This window comes from Gossypium hirsutum, chromosome A08, assembly GCF_007990345.1.
Source record: "Gossypium hirsutum isolate 1008001.06 chromosome A08, Gossypium_hirsutum_v2.1, whole genome shotgun sequence".
Classification (NCBI taxonomy): domain Eukaryota; kingdom Viridiplantae; phylum Streptophyta; class Magnoliopsida; order Malvales; family Malvaceae; genus Gossypium; species Gossypium hirsutum.
Window position 1 is genome coordinate 111,865,482 of NC_053431.1, and position 17,309 is coordinate 111,882,790.

The following is a 17,309-nucleotide window of genomic DNA, read 5'->3' on the forward strand; positions in this document are numbered from 1 at the left end:
TTGGGACTTAATTAATAGATAATATATATTTCAATTGTTGTTCTCTCTAATCCAAAGGAAATAATTATAGTAGATAATGAAATTAGCACTGTTTTAAGGAGAAATTAGGTCATTAGATAAAACTTATAGGGGTCCTCAAAGAACTCTGAAGATCAATAAATTACAAATATATAGACGTGCTATTACATTTTACAAGGCAAGCCAAGTCAAAATTTTGGGTTTCCATAAATCCGTTCTACTCTACTGCATCTTCTAGCATTGATAGTACTTGCAAAAATCCTGAACCAGACACGGCTAAACTGAAACTCCATCTCACTGCCAAAACTAACTCCATTTGATATAAAATGCACATATTAATTGCTCCATTCTTTCCACAGCCACTGGACTGGGCTGGACATTTTGTTTAATGTATTCTTGATGAAAGCATTCTCTGAGCCTATGATGGCTGCTTTGCCAAGCCACCAAACAACTCTGAGACGGGCTTTATTACAGTCTGCCTGCATTTAGATTGAGAGAATAAACCACATTGATTCAATCACATTCATATTACAGAACTCCAAAGTTTCAACTACTAATAACATCAAAGAAGTCATCTTTCCTTGATAGAAACCAAACTAGTTTTTTTATTAATTTTGATGCTATCAAATTCTAAACCCCACCAGCAGGAAGAAAAAAGAAAAGCCTTCAACTATGTCACAAAGTGTGTTGATCACTATAGTTTGGTTTCTTCTAACAGAAACAGTGCAATGGGTTGCCATCCTATAAGATCTGATACGGAACAGTTGAGCTTTAGCACTTTGGCTCTTTTGGATTAATATTTATAGTTCCTTTAAATCTTTCCAGCAAAGCTTTAGAACATTAGTCCCTAAGGACAAATCACATATACGGTAATGCCAAATCTGACAGAAACCCAGAATTCAAGATCATATGCAAATATGCAAGTTCTCATTGATTATATATATTCAGTTGCTGTGCGTATTTCGCATGTTGAGATCGTTAGAGAAAGAGAGCTACATCACAGCTACTCAGTCTCATTGACAGAATATCGAGGAAAGCGAAGTAAAAGAAGAAATGTTTACCAAAATGTGAACCCAGTGAATCTAGTTGAGCACTGTTGAGATCCTAGTTTCTTTTCCACAGAGCTGGAGTGAACAAGCCTTTCAAACTTTGCTGATAGCTCTTGATACAACTGAATCTCCGATGGCCGTGCTTGTCTGATTGCAGTTTTTATGTGGCACACTGCTAATTCTTCAGCATCAAGGCTCTCCTGATTCCAACTTAACATTAAATAAAAAATGATAAAGAAAGGTCCAAAATACAAAGCTTGAACTCACAAACCTCAAGAGCTATGACAGCTGCCTCCCGGCAAATCAATGATATATCGGCACCAGTACAGCCCTCCGTGAGATGAGCAAGTTCTTTTAAGCTAACATCAGAGCTGCAAGGACTTTTGCTCAAATGGATGCGAAATATCTCTTCACGGTCATTCTCATCTGGTGGTCCCACATATAACAGTCGATCGAAACGTCCTGCATGAATCTTTTGTTAGATAATATGAGAAGGTAAACATGTTCATGCCATACAAGGACTAGAAAGTTGTAATGTTGGCTGCAGTCCCCTGTGCATCAACAGTGGCAGGGAAGGAGAGAGAAAGAAAGGACCTGGTCTTAGAAGGGCAGGGTCAATCTTGTCTGGTCGATTAGTGGCTGCAATAACAGTAACATCAACTCTTTGATGCAAACCTAGAATGGCGAGAATTTTAATCCAGTCAGTATACTACAAGAAGAAAACTACAGAGCATTGATATCCCATATGAGAAAATATATATATGTGAATGAAAGCACCATAAATATATGAGAGAAATAATGCTTAGCATCTAATACTAACCATCCAACTCAACAAGAAGTTGACTCATGACCCTGTCAGAAACCGAAACCCCATCATTATCCTTCCCACGAGTTACAGCAAGGCTATCAATTTCATCAAAAAATATGATTGACGGAGCATTAGCCCTTGCCTTTGCAAAAAGGGATCTTACTGCCTTCTCAGACTCACCAATCCATTTGCTGAAAAGTTCTGGACCCTTCACCGCTAGAAAATTCAATCCAGCCTCAGAAGCCACAGCACGAGCCATGAGGGTTTTGCTACAACCTGGAGGTCCAAACATCAACACCCCTGTGGGAGGCCGAGTACCAATCCTCTTAAATGCATCCTGGTGTTTTTGAGGCCATTCAACAGCTTCCATTAGCTGAGTTTTGACCTCCCTTTGACCGCCAACATCTTCCCAGTTAACTTTTGGAACCTCAAGTATGATCTGGAGGTAGAGAAAAAGGGTCGAATACATGGTAAATAAATCAACTTGCAACTCTAAGAAATATCAGCTTTGATCCTTTTTAGTTAAAATATTCTAAAATCATGTTGGAAGGATAAATTTGTGTACACGGCAACTGTTATTTGGTGTTGTCATAACAATAGTAGAGACCAGTTCCATTGAACAAATTGCAAGAAAAGATTTCCCCAAACAACAGTTATATCTCTTAGTCACATACCTCACGCATGGCACTAGGTCTCACTTTCATCCTGGCCTTTTCAAAATCCTCAAACACCAAACTTAGCAGGCAATTTTCTTTCACCAAAGACAGCCCTTCAGAATTATTGTTAATGCCATTCTGGATGTTAGCTGTTATTTGTGAGACCATCTCAGTAGAATCAGGCAATTTGCAAGAGGATGCAGAATCTGAAGAACTAGATGAAATGTCTCTTAAATCACTTCCACCTTCCATTCCTTCCATATTATTGCCTGACTGGCCCACATATGTTATTGGCATTTCACAGGATCCCAAACCATGACAAGAAACTCTAAATTTAGAGTAGCGCCTAAGACAACCTAGAGCTGCCTCATTACAAAGGGAAGCTAGATCAGCACCTACAAAACCATGTGTAGCCATGGCAAGTTGCTGAACTTGCATATCTGAAATGCAGTGGTCCATGTTTCTAAGAAGAGTACGTAGTATATCTAGCCGTTGCTTTGGAGATGGCACACCTGCATATGAATTATCAATCTAGCATATCAGAGATCAGGGAAAAAGATTTGCTATTTGTATTTGCACCAATTGGATGGACAACAAAAGAAACAACAAAACCTATTATTCTAAGTTCATTTATGATACCACAGGCTTCCTTGAATATGGTAAATGCACTAAGAGTTCCCAGACTTGAATATTTATTATATTCATTTATTTCTTAGATATTTTAAGCTACTAAGAAAAATTTCTAAACTCAAATATCTTTCCATTTCTTCCTCCATGCAAGCTTTGAGGAAAAATAAACAAGAAACAACTCCATCTGTTCGATATTGATTAAATTATAACTGAATTACACTTTACCCACAACAAATCAGTTTGTGAGAACATCATAAACAATACATAGTACTTGAGATGGAGTAGATGATGTCATTTATCATGTGAATGTAAGAAGAGTTACCATTAAAAAAATTATCAAGGTAATGAAATTTAACATCACAAATTCTATCTTACCAATCTCAAATTCCCTGTCAAATCTTCCAGGTCGTCTAAGTGCAGGCTCAATGCTATCAGGCCTGTTGGTAGCAGCAATCACAAGTACTCCATCAGTTGTACTAACCCCATCCATCAAATTCAACAAAGTAGCAACCATTCTTTGGGATAGTTGTTCACCTCCTTCTTTCCGTGCAGGAGCTATGGCATCCAACTCATCAATGAAAACCTACAGAGAGGAACTTGGTTAGGACGCATCTAAGAGGTACAGGAGATATGCAATGATTCTTAGAAGACATAACCTTCAATTTTTTCCTTCAAAAGATAAAACGGAAAGGTTAAAATTGACATGTTAACATTTTTCTACAATGTCTTATCAAGAATTTGTTGTTCATCCTCTTTATGGTGTTACAAAGTCACAACAACTAAGCATAGAGTTATAATGCACACAGTGAAGAAAGCCAACAAAACTAACCAAAAGTTTGAGAGAACAAAACTAACCACGGAAGGTGCAGCCTGTATAGCTGACTCAAAAACTTTGTGTAATTCTTGCTCACTTTCTCCATGATATTGACTAACAATCTCTGGTCCATTAACACAGAAGAGGTTAATACCAGCATCACGAACACATATCCGTGCCAAAGAAGTCTTTCCCGTTCCAGGTGGGCCATGAATAAGCACCCCCTTTGTAGTTTGTAAACCAAAACTAAAACAGTTACATTAGTGATCAACATTTAACTTTTACCATGAGAAACAAAAGAGAGAAAAAGGATAAAAACAAAAAGCATCTGTGAATGAATGCATCAGTGAACTCCAACATCTGAGAAAATAGCAACAAGAACACTTTACTGCTTAAAACAACAAACTGCCAAATTCAATTAAAAGATAAAAAGAGATTTTTTCCATGTTATGGAAATGGAAACCCACATAATATATAGATTTTACATCACAGGCTCGATTGTCTAGCCCTCACAACCTCATTCAAGTTAGCTGATCATGGACCAAACTTTCATCAAGTATAGGTAAACAAGTTTTAGAGCCTGATGCTAACCAGCTAGTGCATAATCTGATCCTTTGTAATTTGCTTTTTTACAAACAAATACATTCTACGCATTACAACATGCCTAATCTTCATTGTAATGGACAATTTCAACATCATAATAGTTTATTTATATGGAAAACAAAAAATTTTCACAGAATAGACTAGTATTTTGTATAACAGACCACTCAGTAATACTATTAGTTCCAAAATGTAAACAAGCAGGAGCAAATTTATATCATTTACCTTGACAAAGCATTCTTCACCAATGAGGAAATGATTTCCTTCAATGTTGCATATTCTTTAGACAAGCCACCCAAATCTGGAATATCATGCTCCATAATGGTTTTCACATTGCCAGAGTCATTTTGCACACACGGTGAAGATCTTTCAGCTTGAGTTTCAGAAGACAAATCCAATGATGACTGTAAGTATACTTCAGTCTTGTGGTCTACAACAAAAGCACTATTCACATGCTCCATTGGTTCAAGAGTTTGTGGGGGCAAGCTATGATGACTTCCATTTGTCAAATCTTTGTTACTGATACCAGCACCTATCACACGGAAAATGCAAAGCTCCGAAAGAATTGGAATGGCCACAATATTTCCACGCAATAGATTTCGTGAATACAACCATGAAGTAGCACAGGTCTCTAGTAGCTTCTTAGAACTTTCATCCCTTAAAATCTCTTTAACATCAAATGAATCAACACATAAACCATTTGGTTTGGAGATATTTGATGCAGAGCTTTCACAAAAGGGTGAATCTACCTGAGCAGAATGAAGTGAACTCAGCTTTGACTGATATAATGGCGTCTTAGGGGAAGATGTTATTCCATTCTCAAATCGATCATGACTTCTCCCTGTAGAGAATTCCATTTTAGATTGTATATCATAGCTTGTATTTACTGTATTCTTAGAAGTCAGTTCCAGATGCAATTGCTGGCAGCTATTCAATGAGAGGCAATTAGAATTTGGGTTATGACCCTTTTCACTCTCATTTATAAGACCAGTTTGAAATTCACTTTGTATAGGGTAAACAAACACGATGCTGCCAGAAGAGGGAGAACCCAGTGTATATGAAAGGCTTGAAGACAATCTGACTCCATTCTTCAAAACCTGGAAAGAAAGAAAAAGATGAAGGTAGAGCATAGCATCAAGTCCATTTGTAGCTTCCAAAATTAAGAAGGTGCAAGCTAAGAGACATAGCATCAAGTCCATAATTTACAACTTAAATGATATCCATCAATTCGCCTTAACAAAATATGCAGCCCCAACGGACCCTCTGAAATATATTCTACCACATAAACTTAAGTAGTTACCCATATCCTTTCAGAAGTAACCAACTTTTATTTAATTGTAATGCATCTACATTAGGTATAACGGTAGCGGAAGCATCCACTTCCTTTTAACTTTTGTTTAAATTCATACAAAAAAAAAAGGAGAAGATAGTATATAAAGAGTGTTAGACTACCATAAGATGGTCATTCGAACCTTACAAGATGGAAAAACTGTAGCAAGTGCAAAGTAGTTTCCAACTTCTTTTGTAGTTTCATTGGCCGAACCAACACCAAAAGGTAGAGTATATTCATCTGTTACAGAACTTAAAGGACATCCATTTGAATGTTTATTCTTCAAAGCAGAAAGTGAGACCTAGCAATGGGATTAGAATATAATTCAGCAGCAGAAAAGCGGTGGTGCAGCAAGGGTAAGAACGCAATCCTTGAAAAGTTACTAACATTTCCTATCACATACTAGAAAGTAGAAACAGTCATAATGAATTACCGATACTAATGAACCAGGAGCGAGATAAGAAGCGACCATAGAAGACTCTGACAACCAAATTTTACAGCTTCTAGTTTCGGAATCAACATAATTAACTCGTCCAATGAAAGCAGATTTTCCAATAAGAGAAGGATATTGCTTCGAAACTTCATCAATGGAACACCTAAGATCTTCTTCACTAACTTCTGAATCAAGAGAAGTCACCGAAAGTGTCCGTGGAGAAGCCGATAGGTCGGAATTTGATTGCCTTGAAGGCGTCTTCGATTGCTTCTTGGACTTTGAAGGCATCTCCACAGCAGGCCCCAAAGCCTGGGATCAGAAAGTAAAATAAAGAAGAAAGAAACTGACTGCAGTGGAACTGAAGAATGGCGAAGCTTTCTTCTTGAGGGAGGCGGCTCTTATTGTGGTGCCGCGAACAAAGCGAAAACAAATGGTGAGCACTAAGAAAGCACACTGTGAGGTCCCTAAGGTCTCAAAACAACCGCAATTTGTAGGATACAGTCAGATTTATATTTTGGGGCCAAATGTGAGGCAAGCTTATTCTCAGTTTTGGTTCAAAGCAGCCCACCCTGGGTTTTGTTTTTGATGCTATATATCGAACAATAAATTCAAAAATAAACTCTGAGGAAGAAAATTTGAAAGATAAAATCATTATATAACTTTTAATTTTTAATTTTTAATTTTAAAATAAATAAAAATTTAAATAATTTATTTTGGTACAAATTAAAATTTTAAATAACATAAAATAAAATAAAAAAATAGTTCACTAATTTTTATGGGAGGAAAAGAAGAGAATGGAGAAATTGAGAAAACAAGTGTGAAGTAAGTGAAAGGTGAATGAGTAAAGTAAAAATAGGGTAACATTTGTAAAATGTTTTACGAGTTCTCAAAGTGTAAAACATGAAGTTAATTGTAAGATATTTTGCATTGCCCAATTTTATTTTCTGTAAACAAGCACATAAATATGAGAACTATATTTTCCCTAAAATAACAAACACACCCTTATACTTCAAATCCAAATTTCGCTACTAAATACAAACAATTTAAAATAATAAACTAAATTAAGAGTGTCACTTTCGCAACTGTTCTTAGATACAATTATTTGTTGTTGTGAACCTAGCCTGCTATAATTGAAAGGGTTAATAAAGTGGTTAATCTGGGGTTAATGTAAGTTTTGCCCCTTCAATTTTTTTTTTACTTTTATTCCTGAATTTGAAAAGTATTATTCATTTAAGCCTATTATGAAAAAAAGGGGGATAATGTGATTTTTTGCTATTGAACTTGATAGTTACATCCCCATTATCCTCTTAAATTTCATAATTAGCTTCACTTTGATACTTATATATATTTTTTAACCTAGTTTGAACTTGAAAACTATGTCTATTTTCACTTTAAATAAAGTAGATGATGATGTCATACAATATTAGAGTATTATATTTAGTTTTTAATAACCGAACCGATGGTTGAACAAGTTAAATCATCAATTCTCGATTTAACCAATTCAATTGTCAGACTAACAATAATTAAAAAATTTATAAAAATATAAAAAATCAAGTAAAACCGGTTTTATCTCTCTTTTTACTTTTTTTAGATTTTTGAGAATTTTTAATTACTACTAGTTTGACAATTGAACTAATCAAACTAGTTGAATCGAGAATTAGTGGTCTAACCTATTTAACCATGAGTTCAGTTATTAAAACATTGAATAGGACAACTATGAGATTATACCACATCATGATCTAAAAAATTTTTAATTTTTCAAATTTAGAATACTAAATCATCAAACTTTTAAGATTTTTTTTAAAAAAATTTAAGTTTAGAGATAAACATAAATTTAATTATTAAATTCAAGAATAAACCCTAAAAAAATATAGATACCAAAATTAAGCTACAGGTAAATGTAAACCTCCTTATCAAATTTAGAGGTAAAAAGTTACATTATCATTAATGATACCAAATTAATTAATCAAAGCAATTAATTATTGAGTTAAAGGCGCAGTGTGATGAGTTCTAAGAAATAGAAAAGAACAAGTGTACCAACTAGCTAGGGCCATGGCAGATACGTGTCGACCTCGCATGCCATCAATGTCAGGAGTTTGAGTTAGGTTTGGTAATTAGAGGAGTTAATCTATGTTTGTAATGAAAACTAACCATAGTTAAAATTTAAAAGACATGTTAGTGGCAGTGTTGGGTTTTTTTTCTTTTCCATTGTTTGGATTCATTCTTTACCTTCACTCATCACTCAACAAGACAGCACTCACACAACTCTTTCAGAAAATGACAGCACAGAAAGAAAAGCATTAGATGCTTTGTACAAAGAAATACCATATGCTGTGAACTTCACACATCAAAGAGAAAGTAAGAAACTTTTTTTCGGGGGTACAACAAATGAGAATTGGCATGAACTAAAAGGCCTTCCTTCTTCACAAACAGAATCTTTCTCATAGCCTCCCAAGGTATGTTTTTTTTCTTCTAATCTTCTTCACTGCAATAACCCTTTTCGTTTTTGGTCTTCGTATTGCCTGCCACTATCTGCTCTGCTTTTTTCTATTATTTGACTTCCCACTTACTTGGTTCCTTTTATCACTGCATGCTCTTTTGAAGGCCTATGTTGTTTCTTTCTCTGGCTCTTCTATATAAAGCTTTTAACTTTATTTATTTTTATTTGAACATGGGTTGATTGTACATTTTGATATTTTTCAACTACCTGTTTTGATCAGCCTTGCTTTGTGTAATTAGTTGATTACTTTGTTGAGGCTGATTAAAATCAAGAGGCAAATTTGCCACTACTAGATTAAAACTTGTCTGATTTAATTTTTTTTGGTTGAGGCTTTAGTGTATTGGTTCTTTTTGGGGTTTATTTCAAACCAACCAGTGTAGGTTGTAACTTGTAAGGTATTTGTTTTCCCCTTTAGAAGAGTTAAAAGCCCTTCTTAGTGATGTCTTCTCAAATTGGAAACTTGTATGGTACATGCATCTTGAGAATTATATGCCGCTTTTGGCTTTTACTTGCTGTTTTCAATGGATTCTTATACTATTGTTGCTTTTGAATTTTTCATTCATGCCGCATCTGGTAGGCTGATGAATGATATGCTAGGATGCACTTAACATGTGTTTGTTTTCCATATTGCCTTCTGAATTCTGATTATATTTTGATGTGCTAGTGTTTTCTCTTTGTAGATTTCTGTCAACTAGTTATAGAAAAGAGGATCAATAAGGTCTTGTGCAATTTTCAGAGGCAGGAAGGATTTTTCTATCCTTTGCTGTCATGGTTTCGAGGTCTTATTCTAACCTCTTGGACCTTGCTTATGGTGGTACCCCAACTCTTAGTCAAGAAAAAAAGAGGTTTCCTCGGGTGGCTACTGTCCCTGGGCTCTTGTCGGAGGTAGAAGACGATAACTGCAACAGTGTTAGCTCTGATGCTCCTTCTTCAGTTTCTCAAGAAAGGATGATTATCGTGGGAAACCAGCTTCCACTTCGAGCACATCAAAATACAGATGATGAGGGGTGGTGCTTTAGCTGGGATGAAGATTCACTTCTTTTGCAACTCAAAGATGGGCTTGGAGAAGATGTAGAAGTAATCTATGTAGGTTGCCTTAAAGAGGAGGTTCCTCCTAACGAACAAGACGATGTGGCCCAAACATTGCTTGAAACTTTCAAATGTGTCCCTGCATTCCTCCCTCCCGAGCTTTTCACTAAGTTCTATCATGGATTCTGTAAGCAACATCTGTGGCCTTTATTTCACTACATGCTTCCTCTATCACCAGATCTTGATGGTCGATTTGATCGCTCCCTTTGGCAAGCTTATGTTTCTGTGAACAAGATTTTCGCCGACAAAGTGATGGAAGTCATAAACCCTGATGACGATTATGTGTGGGTTCATGACTATCATTTGATGGTTTTGCCAACATTTTTGAGGAAGAGGTTTAATAGGGTGAAGCTTGGATTTTTCCTCCATAGTCCATTTCCATCATCTGAAATATATAGGACACTTCCTGTAAGAGAGGAACTTTTAAGAGCACTACTCAACTCTGACCTCATTGGCTTTCATACTTTTGATTATGCCAGGCACTTCCTCACGTGTTGTAGCCGAATGCTCGGTCTTTCTTATCAGTCAAAGCGTGGCTACATAGGGCTTGAATATTATGGTCGGACGGTGAGTATTAAGATTCTTCCGGTTGGGATTCATATAGGACAGCTTCAGTCTGTGCTGAATCTTCCTGAGACTGAAGCTAAAGTGGCTGAGTTACGCAATAAATTTAGGGGTCAAACTGTTATGCTTGGGGTTGATGACATGGACATATTTAAGGGGATCAGCCTGAAGCTTTTGGCCATGGAACAATTGCTCATGCAACATACTGAGAATACCGGTCAGGTTGTTTTGGTTCAAATTGCAAATCCTGCGAGAGGCCGAGGAAGAGATGTAGCAGAAGTCCGGTCTGAAACTTATGCCACAGTGAAGAGGATTAATAATGCGTTTGGAAGACCAGGATATGATCCAGTGGTTTTAATTGATACCCCTCTCCAGTTTTATGAGCGGATTGCTTATTATGTTATAGCTGAGTGTTGTCTGGTTACAGCAGTGAGGGATGGGATGAACCTTATACCATATGAATATATTATATGCCGACAAGGAAATGAAAAGCTAGATCAGACCCTGGGGCTAAATCCCTTGGAACCAAAAAGGAGCATGTTGGTTGTTTCTGAATTTATTGGATGCTCACCATCCCTGAGTGGGGCAATTCGAGTAAATCCATGGAACATTGATGCTGTGGCTGACGCTATGGATTCCGCACTTATTCTCTCCGAGGCAGAAAAGCAATTGCGGCATGAGAAACATTACAGGTACGTGAGTACACATGATGTTGCATATTGGGCACGTAGCTTTTTGCAGGATCTTGAGAGGGCTTGTGGGGATCATTTAAGGAAGCGGTGCTGGGGAATTGGTTTTGGTTTAGGGTTCCGAGTAGTAGCTATGGATCCAAATTTTAGGAAGCTTTCTGTTGAGCACATTGTTGCAGCTTACAAGAGAACCAAGAACCGAGCAATTCTTTTGGATTACGATAGCACCTTGCTGCTGACTAGTTCATTAAGTACTATCCCCAATGTAGAGGCTGTTGGAATCTTGAACAATCTGTGTAGAGATCCCAAGAATGTTGTTTTCCTGGTCAGTGCAAAGGATAGAAAGACTCTAACTGAATGGTTTTCCTGTTGTGAGAAGCTCGGAATTGCAGCAGAGAATGGCTATTTTATCAGGTGTGTTTTTTTTTCCTGTTGCTTCAGCTCGATGAACATCTAATTCTTGTCGCCAATGCTTACAGTATGATTCAGTATCAGTTGAAGGTCGTTATTCCTTGTCTGTAACTGAGGAAAAAGCATTGCATAGAGAGGATCTAATTGTTCATAACTTGTCCCTTTATTTACTATCTTTTGTCCCCAGGCCAAAACATGATGCAGATTGGGAAACTTGTATCTCTGTGCCGGACTTTGATTGGAAGCAGATTGCTGAGCCCGTGATGAAATTGTACACTGAAACAACAGATGGTTCTGCCATTGAGACTAAAGAGAGCTCCCTTGTGTGGAACTACCGAGATGCTGATCCTGATTTCGGATTTTGCCAGGCTAAGGAACTTTTAGATCACCTCGAAAGCGTTCTTGCTAATGAGCCAGTTTTGGTAAAGAGTGGCCAGCACATTGTAGAAGTTAAACCTCAGGTTAGTAGCACATGTTCAACGAAATACCAGTTTATATCAATTACATAATTGCATTTTCTGGTTAACAAAACAGAGCAGAGCGAGTTATATAATTTAGTGAAAGCTTGTAGAGAATAAGTTCTGGAAGAAGTTTTAGGCATTACTTTTGAATGTCAATATCATTTAAATCCTCACTTCAAAACATTCATTTCCATTTTTGAAGTGCATAGAATATGTGTGCTGACTGCCATGCCCGCACGTCTGCTCATTCAGGGTGTGAACAAGGGTCTGGTTGCGGAACATCTCCTGGTAACAATGAAACAAAAGGGAATGCTACCCGATTTTGTTCTGTGTATTGGGGATGACAGGTCTGATGAGGACATGTTTGAGGTGATAATGCGAGCAACGGCTGGCCCCTATCTCTCCCCAGTAGCGGATGTGTTTGCTTGCACGGTTGGGCAGAAATGTAGCAAGGCCAAGTACTACGTGGAAGACAGAACTGAGATATTGAGAATGTTTCAGGTTCTAGCCAATGCTTCTGAACATGCTTCCAAGATTGCTCCCCGCCCTTCTAACCGAGCCATTATTGACAGAGTGTGATCATCTTCACTCTCGTATCCAAGTCTACTTTGAATTTTCAACTACTAGAAGAGTATAAAATATGGGGCTATTGGTCCTTCGCATATATATAGAGTTTTCCAGTACCTATTGTTTACTATATTTATCTTGGGCTAGTTTTTCATGTCAGTCTCCTAAGAACATGAATAAAATAACTTTACAAATGAATAATCTTTTGGTTAATAATGGTTCTTCCACTTCCATATAAAAGCAACACAAGGGCTAATAAACACCATTATAAGATGCTTAGTAGACTTTGGAAATGAGTGTAATATTGGGCTAAATTAGCCCATTTTAGTGGCACAGTTGTGACCTAATTCTTAAACTCGAACCAAACTGGCCAATGTCATAGTCCCCTGACTGGTCTAAGCTTTATCCATGCTTGAAGCCAACGAAAAGGTGGTGATTAATGCAACTTTCGTTCGTCGCCTTCAGTCAATTTATGATTTCCTTGGTAAAAGCTGAGATGTCGGGATTGAGGTTTTTTGGGTTTTAAGTTTTATTATGGATGAGTCCAATTTAAATTTATTCGATCTAAATATAGTTTTAATTGGTTGTATTGAATTGATTTTAATTCTATTTGATTGAAAATATGATTTGCATTTTAATTATACTAATAAACTGATTATGAATTTCAGAATCTGAATTTTATTTATTATATAATGTTTATGGATAAATTGATTAATAAAACGATATATATTTAAAAACAAAATTTAAGTAGCCATGCATGGTTTAAGATATTAAAATCTCGTTTATCGGTTACTGTATCGACCCCTCCATTCTATTTCTATTACTGCCTAATCCGGATTTATAGGGTTTTAAATAAATTTATGAATTTCCAGGTTACTTCTTAAGAATGTGTGTGCCTCTTGATCTAGGAAACCTTCAAAAAGTATGACAATGACATCATAGGTTTGAATATGATAGTCCATCATGCACCTATAAAACCAGACCACCCAGGTCAATTCGGATCATCAAGTATCCTTAAAATTTTCAAAGTTAAAACCCGCATCTAAGAGCGGTTCAGTTGAGCTAACCTGATACCTGGTTCTTCTGTGCTCTGCTGGTTTATTATTAGTTTCGTTGGTGATCAGCAAAATGGGAAGGTCTCCATGCTGTAGTTCTGATGATGCTAATCTCAAGAAGGGTCCATGGACTCCAGAAGAAGATGAGAAGCTGCTTGATTACATTAACACGCATGGCCATGGCAATTGGAAAACTCTTCCAAAGCATGCTGGCTTGAATAGATGTGGAAAAAGTTGCAGGCTAAGGTGGGCAAACTATCTGAGGCCTGACATCAAGAGGGGGAGATTATCCGAAGAAGAAGAGAGACTTATCATTAACCTTCATTCCACTCTTGGGAACAAGTATATATATTTATATCTCATATCGTTTATTCCAATGATAAATCTTGGCAATTGTTCATGTTAAAGGTTTAACGGCTTTGATTTAATTTTGTACAGGTGGTCAAAGATTGCTACTTATCTCCCTGGACGAACAGATAATGAGATCAAGAACTTTTGGAACACCCACATCAGGAAGAAGCTTCTCAACATGGGACTCGACCCAAACACCCACAAACCAAGAACCGATCTCAATCACCTTTTGAATCTTACCCAGCTGATTTGTGCTGCACAGTTAGGCAGCTTGATGAATCCTTGGGACAGTAGTGCTCTTAAAGTGCAGGCTGATGCTGCTCAGCTGTTGCAAAACCTAATCCAAACCCTGAATACCAACCAACTCTCAACTATTACTGCTGGTTTAATGGGGTCCCAGAATTCTTACCCATATGAAGGATTGATAAATGGGACAAGCTCTCTTTATGCCGATGAACCAGCCCCAGTTCCTCAGAAATTTCATTCAATATCTCAGGGTGTAATTGACAATTCGTGGGCAAGTTTTGAAGGTTATGAAATCCCAGATATGAGTGATTTTCTAATTTCTGAATTGGTTTCGGAATCTCCTGAGACTGCTACTACTTCCATGAACCAAATGGGAGACGACAAGACCAACACCAATCACAGCTCAACCATGTCACCTGCAGACACTTCCATGTTCCAGGCTTGGGAGAAGCTAATGGGTGATGAAACTGATAGCTCCTTCTGGGAAGATATTCTTGAGTAAGTCTTCTTATTTTTTATATGCTTTGCTTAATTTTCTTGTTAGTCACACTAATTAGTATGTTTACATTATTTATTTAACACTTATATATTAATTGCTTTTATTTTTGCAGTTTGACATCGTCCCCATCATCTCCCATAAAATGGTAGAGGCATTCCATATGAAGATACTCGACAACATCAACCTGATCAAAGAGAAATATTCCATTCATTTTTCCTTTAATTTCCTTTTAGCTGATTTCTTCATTTATTAATTCATTTGGGAAAAGCTTGATTTAGCTACCTGTATGTTGTAGGAGACACCTACCTTTTCTTGTAAATCTTTTTTCTTTTTGGTTATTTTTATTCAAATTAAATGGCCGTAAATTCCTTTCCAATTAATAATAGGCTGAAAAATATTTAAGTTCATAACATCGAGTTTTTTCTATCTTAGATTAATGGGAAATCGATACTTTACTCATAGCCATATATTTATATCCATCGATGAGATGCGAGTGAGGTTAGGTTAACATGCATGCCGCCCGAAATCCACTTCCGATGATCAACAATGGAATAGGGACCCTACATTCCTGGCAATATGTTGATCGATCTAATGGCAACACAAAATACCTAATACATACGTGTATATAATATATTTCAAGTGTTTGTACTTTTTGGGCATGCAGTATGGCTGCTAAGGGTATAAAAAATGTACTTAATTCCCACTAGTTCATCATTGTTCCACTCGGTTATGATTCATATGTATCAAAACTAGATAAAACTTTCCTCATTCTCAGTTGATTTTTCGTCAAAATTCTAAAACTTCGATCCAAATTATTTTAAATATTTTAATTAATTAATTTTAAAAAAGGAAATTTAAAAATAATTTCATTCAAGGTTTTAAAAACATAATTTTTTATTTTTTTTATCAATAATAAGTAATAATAATAAGAAGTTAAAAACTTCGGCTATCAAAATTCTATATGTAGCAAATTTATTGTGATGGAGAGAATATAAAACTTATGATATTAAAATATTTCAAAAATATATAAATTAAAAAAAATTAAAGATTATGAAATTAAGTGGCGCATGATATTTGAAAATATTTAATATGATTTTGATAATTTTGTAATTATTTTGGATAATCATGCAGTTATTTGAGGTGAATGTCATTAATCTCTCGTCTAATGCAGTGCAGAGGCGTAGTTAGGGGTGGGCAGGTGCCTCGGCCCAGTAAAATGAAAAATTATTATTTAGGTTCTTTAAATTTTTTTAAAATTTTAAATAGTAAAGATAAAATTATACTTTGCCCCCTAAAATTATAAAAATTCGATTTAATCTTTTAAAAATTATAAAGATATAAACTATAAAAAGTTAAAATTTCATTCGGCCCCTAAAATATTGTTCTGGCTTCGCCCTTGATGTAGTGTGTATATTTAAGTTTAATTAGTTTGGTTTTGTTTAAATTCTTGATACATCTTCTTCATAATATATAAAGAAATGATATATTTCTTACTAAAACTCTTATCACACATGTATGTATATGAAGTTATAAATTTAAAATATAGATATGTGTTTAAAAATAATACAAAATTATTGACTGATGGAGGTAATAGAGCGTGCATAGTAAAATTAGAATGTATAATTAAATCAAAATAAAGTCTTGGTTAAATGATAAATTTAAAGTTTTTTCAATATAATTAATAAGGGTTCAAATCCCATCGAATTAAAAAACAAAAGGTTATTATTGTAATTCATAACTAATGGTTAGTTTAGCATTACTTTTGAGAATTAATTTTGAAAAGTTTAGTTTAAGATTTAAGTGTTTAGAATTGTTGTCAAAATGTACTTTTGAGAAATAAAATGTTCATTTTAGATATAGTATTATAAAGTAACAAACATGCATTTAAATAATGTTCAAATTAATTAATATTATGATATTTTAGTAAGAACATAAAAAAATAATTTATTGTAACTCATTTTTAATATTTTAATATATGAAATAGAAATTTTAAATATTTTTAAGCAATTAATATTAATTATTTATAAAAATTAATTAGAATATGTAAACTATATTATAAATATTTAAATATAACTATTAAATATTTATAATTAGATATTAACATATTTGTATTATTTTAAGAAATGCTTTTTTTTTTATTTTTAATTAATGATTTTATTTTAAAATGTAATTTGAATATATAACTCATATCATATTATATATTAACATAACATATAAAGTATAAACCTAACAAGTTAAAATACTACAAGTATTTGGATTAAAGTTTTAAAAAGGGGTAATATTCATATATCAAATATAACATTAAAAATTTTACATTAGCATTTGAAATTTAAAGTGAATGAAAAATGAGAAAGAAAAATGAAAGGATGAAAAAATAATAATGTTTCCATAAGTGATTTTGGCTTAAGAAAATAAAAATGCTTTTGAAAAGCCATTCCTTTAAGCCATAAGTTGTTTAGTATAACTTTTCTTTCAAATATGCTTTTCAAACCAAAAGTGTTTTTTTTAAGTATTGCTAAACACAGTCTAAATTAGTGCT

The 17,309-nt window shown here is 35.1% G+C and overlaps 3 protein-coding genes across 9 annotated transcripts; 2 read left to right on the forward strand and 1 right to left on the reverse strand.

Annotated features, from left to right (window-relative positions):
• Positions 1–141: 141 nt before the first annotated feature.
• On the reverse strand, positions 142–6,907 carry LOC107919937 (calmodulin-interacting protein 111). 4 transcript variants are annotated; one of them, XM_041074797.1, is made up of 11 exons: positions 6,339–6,907; positions 6,048–6,206; positions 4,801–5,672; positions 4,017–4,221; positions 3,537–3,744; positions 2,550–3,043; positions 1,888–2,314; positions 1,662–1,742; positions 1,339–1,529; positions 1,080–1,267; positions 142–493 (listed from the first exon to the last, which is right to left on the reverse strand). In XM_041074797.1, coding segments are annotated over exons 1-11 (3,114 nt in total). In that variant the 5' UTR covers positions 6,627–6,907; the 3' UTR covers positions 142–492. The 4 variants fall into 4 exon arrangements, with proteins under 4 accessions (XP_040930731.1, XP_016704869.2, XP_016704870.2 ...); XM_016849380.2 differs by having other exon boundaries at positions 142–497; XM_016849381.2 differs by lacking the exon at positions 1,662–1,742 and having other exon boundaries at positions 142–497; positions 2,056–2,314.
• Positions 6,908–8,550: 1,643 nt separating this feature from the next.
• Positions 8,551–12,832, forward strand: LOC107920110 (alpha,alpha-trehalose-phosphate synthase [UDP-forming] 5). Of its 4 annotated transcripts, none has more exons than XM_016849638.2 (4): positions 8,551–8,794; positions 9,519–11,594; positions 11,779–12,052; positions 12,305–12,832. In XM_016849638.2, exons 2-4 carry the CDS (start codon positions 9,607–9,609, stop codon positions 12,629–12,631), a joined length of 2,589 nt encoding a protein of 862 aa, XP_016705127.1. In that variant the 5' UTR covers positions 8,551–8,794; positions 9,519–9,606; the 3' UTR covers positions 12,632–12,832. The 4 variants fall into 4 exon arrangements, with proteins under 4 accessions (XP_016705127.1, XP_016705129.1, XP_016705128.1 ...); XM_016849640.2 differs by having other exon boundaries at positions 8,572–8,794; positions 12,255–12,832; XM_016849639.2 differs by having other exon boundaries at positions 8,577–8,794; positions 9,503–11,594.
• A 295-nt stretch (positions 12,833–13,127) lies between these two features.
• On the forward strand, positions 13,128–15,143 carry LOC107919112 (transcription factor MYB39). Its single transcript, XM_016848641.2, has 3 exons — positions 13,128–14,016; positions 14,113–14,769; positions 14,883–15,143. The coding sequence occupies exons 1-3, from the start codon at positions 13,748–13,750 to the stop codon at positions 14,917–14,919; spliced, it is 963 nt and encodes a 320-aa protein (XP_016704130.2). The 5' UTR covers positions 13,128–13,747; the 3' UTR covers positions 14,920–15,143.
• Positions 15,144–17,309: the final 2,166 nt, after the last annotated feature.

What these genes read in the sequence shown, in the direction of transcription:
- LOC107919937 (XM_016849380.2), bottom strand. Translation starts at nt 6,626, where the DNA reads ATGCCTTCAAAGTCCAAGAAGCAATCGAAGACGCCTTCAAGGCAATCA. An exon ending in CAGTTTTTCCATCTTGTAAG is followed by an intron (nt 5,673 to 6,047) that starts GTTCGAATGACC and finishes CTTTCTTTCCAG; the next exon opens with GTTTTGAAGAATGGAGTCAG. An exon ending in ACTTCTTGTTGAGTTGGATG is followed by an intron (nt 1,743 to 1,887) that starts GTTAGTATTAGA and finishes TCGCCATTCTAG; the next exon opens with GTTTGCATCAAAGAGTTGAT.
- LOC107920110 (XM_016849638.2), top strand. Translation starts at nt 9,607, where the DNA reads ATGGTTTCGAGGTCTTATTCTAACCTCTTGGACCTTGCTTATGGTGGT. An exon ending in GAGAATGGCTATTTTATCAG is followed by an intron (nt 11,595 to 11,778) that starts GTGTGTTTTTTT and finishes TTTTGTCCCCAG; the next exon opens with GCCAAAACATGATGCAGATT. An exon ending in TTGTAGAAGTTAAACCTCAG is followed by an intron (nt 12,053 to 12,304) that starts GTTAGTAGCACA and finishes CTGCTCATTCAG; the next exon opens with GGTGTGAACAAGGGTCTGGT.
- LOC107919112 (XM_016848641.2), top strand. Translation starts at nt 13,748, where the DNA reads ATGGGAAGGTCTCCATGCTGTAGTTCTGATGATGCTAATCTCAAGAAG. An exon ending in CATTCCACTCTTGGGAACAA is followed by an intron (nt 14,017 to 14,112) that starts GTATATATATTT and finishes AATTTTGTACAG; the next exon opens with GTGGTCAAAGATTGCTACTT. An exon ending in TTCTGGGAAGATATTCTTGA is followed by an intron (nt 14,770 to 14,882) that starts GTAAGTCTTCTT and finishes TTATTTTTGCAG; the next exon opens with TTTGACATCGTCCCCATCAT.